This window comes from Strongylocentrotus purpuratus, unplaced genomic scaffold (genome assembly GCF_000002235.5).
Source record: "Strongylocentrotus purpuratus isolate Spur 01 unplaced genomic scaffold, Spur_5.0 spur5_scaffold_13, whole genome shotgun sequence".
In the NCBI taxonomy this organism is placed as follows: Eukaryota; Metazoa; Echinodermata; class Echinoidea; order Camarodonta; family Strongylocentrotidae; genus Strongylocentrotus; species Strongylocentrotus purpuratus.
In genome coordinates, this window is record NW_022145598.1 from 14,751,351 (window position 1) to 14,756,770 (window position 5,420).

The 5,420-nt window shown below is 35.3% G+C and overlaps 1 protein-coding gene across 1 annotated transcript; it reads left to right on the forward strand.

The window, feature by feature from the left end:
* The first annotated feature begins 323 nt into the window (after positions 1–323).
* On the forward strand, positions 324–1,660 carry LOC105444996 (interleukin-17D-like). Its single transcript, XM_030983551.1, has 2 exons — positions 324–341; positions 1,130–1,660. Exons 1-2 carry the CDS (start codon positions 324–326, stop codon positions 1,658–1,660), a joined length of 549 nt encoding a protein of 182 aa, XP_030839411.1.
* Positions 1,661–5,420: the final 3,760 nt, after the last annotated feature.

Genomic DNA, 5,420 nt, shown 5'->3' on the forward strand with positions numbered 1-5,420 from the left:
TCAGAGATTTATTTTTGTTTTCATTCATTGAAAAGAGGTTTTATCATTAGGTAGGGATGACAAAAAGAATGGCCGTAATTGCTTCTATTCATTACAAAAAAAAATACATAAAGAAACAAAACTAATTAAAACGATTCTTGCAACGAAACAATATATTTCAATAAATGTGGTATGCTTTTAATTCATGAATGGAATTGGCAATCATCGATGTGTCTTTCTAAAAGAATTATTCACGTTTGCACACCTTTGGGACAGCAAATCTAGTATTGAAAAGGGATTTGAAAACTAAATATAAATAATTATGCTCTTTCTTTTCTGAAAAAATGTCCCGAGACTTACTCGTAAGCCTATTTATTTTTATTAAGTTCATGAACGCAAATAGAATGAATGCTTTGGTTGGATTTAGAGAACAAAAATTATTATTTTTAATATTTCCAGATCCGTCAAAAAAGGGTATAAAACGACCAAAATTGGACAGAAAAACCAACAATCACTCGTTGGACTCAGAGTTGTAATCTCACATCGAAGTTTACTAGCAGAACAAACTTTACAACAGAAGGAATACCTTTACTGTGATTCTCACGATACAACTACAAAATGAAAAGTACAAAGGTAATTATCATATGGGCTCCAACCTTCTAATGATATTAGTTGTAACTATGCGATGCGTTGGATACTGTTTAACAGTTTGACTGATTTAAGAATATCTACAAAGGTTCACGTGCTTTGTTCTTCGATGGTTAGATTTAAACTTTTTTTAAAGAATTTGTTTATGATATACAGTTTTTCTCATTATGATTCCGGCTATGTTATGTTAAAAGCATCAAAATTATTTCTCTTTTAAATGAACTGTATCACTAATTTAAATAAAATGGTTCGGTAAAATGTTGTATTCCTTAACTAAGAATTGCTTGCCCAATGGTAATAAATTTGTCAAGTACCTTGCACAGTTCCAGTCACTGATAAAAAAAAATACAATTGTGTTTACCTTTTTGAAGACGATTGATGTATATATTACTATCACGTTCTACATATTCTAACCTTGTATTGTTACAAGTAAAATTACTTCATAGGTTGTGTTTTGTTTGACAATTAATCTATTTTCACTTTCCTTTACATTCGCTTCCAGAACACCAAGACGGTCGTCCTTTTCTTGGCTCTAATTGCTGCAAGTAGCTGTAATCCCGTGCCACTGACATGCATCCCTAACCAATCTCTCGCTCGGGCTGACCTGTATCCTAACAAAGCTGCTTTTGCCGTCCAATCCTTCACTCTGTCACCCATTGACATCGGTAGGAGTCAGACCTCTACGTGCTCCAACACCACCTTCAGCGGGATCTCAAGTAACGCCACCTGCCCATCGGGTACAGCTCCTGGTAGCACGTTGGTAGTCAACGAGAATGGCCTGTGTCCTTGGACCTACGTGGAGTGCTTCGATGCGGATCGCATCCCGATGGGTCTACAGGTGGCGCAGTGTCAGTGCAGCGGGTGCCTTGACCCCTACACCCACACCCCGAATCCGAACCTTCAGTGCACCCCTGTCAAGAGGAACATCAAGGTGTTGAAGAAGACCCAGTGCGCAGGAGGGATGTACAAGTACGAGGAACAGAATATTGCCGTCCCAGTGGCATGTGCCTGCATGCGACAGAGAGTGGCCTAATCGGGACTGATCCTAGAATTCCGAAGATGTTTCGAACAAAGACCTTCCCCAGGCACAACGACAAAAGACGGATCTTGATATTACAGTGGAATCGGTTTGGAGTCAGAATTGTGGTATGACCGTTGTATACAATGTTAAAACTCTTGATAGCTTAAAAAGAAATATATATGTGCTATCCGTTTTAGACTACGATTTTTGTATTCCATATTGTTATTTTAAGCAGTAAGTGAATCTTAAAAATAAAGTTTATTGATTTTGTTTTATATGGTAATAAATATGCTACGATATGGTATGATATAACATGAAATGATTAGATATGATAATCAAACGATATTTAGCCTTCATAAGGCCACGTTTACAAAAAAAATATATCAAGTTTGATAATGACAACTATAACGTACCTACTATGTGGGGACAATTAATTATGATGTATTCATAAAACGAGTACAGAATTGTCTGATATACAGTGTATATTTCTTTTCCCTTTTTCGGAAAATCCATGTTCATGAGCCTCGTTTGTATTGATGATGATGGTTTGATTAAATGGTTCTAGTTTCTATAAGTCCATTTATACTGTATTTGGAGTTTTGAGACTAATATTTTTCTCACATTTTACGTGTTTGATACGATATTGCATCGAAGCAAATAATGCAAAATGTAAGGTAGTAGTCGCTCAAACAATTACGCTAATTATAAGGGAGGGTGGAGGATTAAAGCACTTGTAACTTTTTAGTTCTCAAGGGTCTATAAGATAGAAGCCATGCTTTTTTAATAGACTCCTTCACTATGTTTCACCACTGCGCCAATCTTAAATGATTCATTTGCATAATGGTATAATAATTTGTCGTATCTTTGGTTAATATTATGTTATTTAATTTATATATATTGCATATTAATTTGATTATGATAAATATTTCTAAATAAAGAAACATTGAAACCTTGAATTATAGAAAACTGTACAATTTCAAATGGGGTGATTTTTTAAAAATAAAAATACGCTGTAGGGCAAGGACTGCAAAATAAAATGTTTTAACGTTGAGTTTACCAAATCGGAAACGTGTAGCTCTGAGCTTTTCGTGCCTAATTATTCGTTTAAGTCTCTATAATTTGAATTTTAATTCATGCTATATAAATTTCGTTTTAATACAAAAATACACTATACCATTGTATTAAACCTGGACAATTTCCAACTGCACGTTTCGTATAAGGGATATCTACAGGCATTATTGAAAATATGTTTTATTCATATCTATCTTTAAATTTGGTATCATGTATAAAGACGCAATAAAACCACTACTTATCCGTTGTTTAATGTCGAAATCATGTGTATATGTAGAAAAAATTCCAATGATCATTTCCACTGATCGTATAAAGAAATATTTTGTTGCTACCTCTTTACTTCTTTTCATTTCATTATTTTGCTCTATAAGTTTTATATTCATGCTTTCATTCGTCAAAATAAACAGTTTTGTGATCACCATATTAAATGTTAATTTGGTTCGATTTATCAATTAAGGATATTAAATAATAAAGTCTTATTTGCCAAAAAAACTACTTATAATGTGTGTAGCATTTTCATTCGGTCAGTTTTTACGTATTTCCACATTAATGAGGAAAATAGACTGTATGTAGCAAAGATTTCATTTATTTCAAATTATTTAAATTTATAAAATATTTAATGCATTTTATCAAACTAGTGATCTTTATTTTTAACCCATTCCTCATAGTATTTTCTTTTATACATTTTCCTCATTCCTTCCTTCCATGTGGATGCGCGTGTGTGTATGTGTGTGGTATGTGTGAGTCCTGAAATGCCCGTTAAACTTTCTCTTTCAGTTTAATCTAAGATTTCCATCTCTAAAATTTATCTTTTTGTTTATAGTCTATCTTCATTTTTTCCCTTTCCCGCCCCTCATTATTTTTATCTTCACCCCCCTATCTCTCTCTCTCTCTCTCTCTCTCTCTCTCTTTCTCTCTCTCTATATATGCCTCTCTCTCTCTCTCTCTCTCTCTCTCTGCCTTCCTCCATTTTCCTCTCTGTCTCTGTCCCTTTCTCTGCTTCTCTCTCTCTCTCTCTCCATCTCGCTCTCTCTCTGTCTCTCTTTCTCTCTCTCTCTCTCTCTGTCTGTTTATCTGCTTTTCTATCTCCCTCCCTCTTTCTCTCTCTCTCTATTTCTCTCTCTCTCTCTCTCTCTCTACCTCTCTTCCTCCCTCCCTCCCTCCCTCGCTCTCAAATTTCTTAACATGAATGCTTGTGTCATAAGCTTGCGAGCGGTAATTGTAATGTTCTCTTCGAAAAGAGGGTCAAGTCTATTACCCCTGACGGTGTTCAACCTTGCCCGTAACTGTCACCAATGGTTTTACTCATTATGTATCAAGTTCCGATCATTTCCTACGGGACAGACGACTGTGTCTCTCTTTCAGACAAAATGCAAATAACCTTTCTCTTCCATCAAGTCTTGCGATGATTTGTCATCAAAGAATTGCAAAGAATCTGCTCTGTCCCTTGATATGTTTGTATACTCTAATTTTGTTTTATTTGTAGTGTACTATAATTCCGCTTAATCATTTATCAAATCACTGAGAGATATATGTAAGTGTACATATTTATAAATTGATTGTCATTTTACGTCAACTATCAAATATGTAAACCAAATTATGCAGACTTTTTTTTCTATAGTTTCCTTTCGGTTGACACCCATGACAATAAACAACATGATAATGATTACAAAAACGGTACCTATAGAGTGCTTATATAGAGTGGTGAAGTGTGACGTCATCAAAAAATCTATTCCTAGAATTTCTCCATTTTCTTTTCATTTTGCTCTGGTTCATAACTTTACGAGCCAGAGCATTATAACACTGAGCTCCTATAGGACATCTTTTTATTCAGATGGTCATATCTCAGCCAATACTTAACATATTCAATTGGATTTCGACATTTTGATATTATTTTCCATGCTCTTTCGGAAAATTAAGAAATTCTAAAAAAAAAAAGAAGATTGTTATGATGTTACAGCTTCGGTACTCTATACCACCGCAGTCTTTAAGCGCTATACAAAAATACAATGATAAACAATCACATATTTATATAACTAAAAATTACAAATAAACCTACAAATTACAATACATATGAAAGAGAAATGATATATTCCTCAGTATGAGAACTCACAGATATATAAACAGCATCCTGCTGTCGATGCTCATAGGATCCACAGGGTATTAAGGATTTAGTCCATACTCAGCCGAGTCAATGCCTGGTGAAGGCCGTTGGGCGGAAACACTCCACTGCTTAATTCCGATAAGCGTCCGAAACACTTCGAGGAGGATTTCCAAGTCGTTCCTTTCCTTTCTTGGTTTGACACGCAAGCAAGTTTAAAAGTTCGAAAGTTTTTGGAGAACATTAAAGCTCATGTGTCGGATGAGCGTGGTGCGTCCCTCTTGGGAGTAATACTTATGTGGAGATTATGTGGCTCCGTTTTGATCGGAATGACGCAGATTGATTGAAAGTGAGAGTTGGTGGGATTCTTGGACGGTCGTTTCAGGCACTCTTCAGAGGCTAGCATACATCATCAAGTGTTCCATGGCCGAGCCGTCGACGGGTAACAAGAGACTCAGTGATGCCTCGTTGATAGTCTAAATTAAAGTGATTATCATGTTGGATTCTTTCTCAGGGGACATATGAGAACTACTTCAACTAAGTTTGGTATTTAATTTATACTTGATTGTTGGGAAAAAGATCACCTGAGGAAGTTTCATC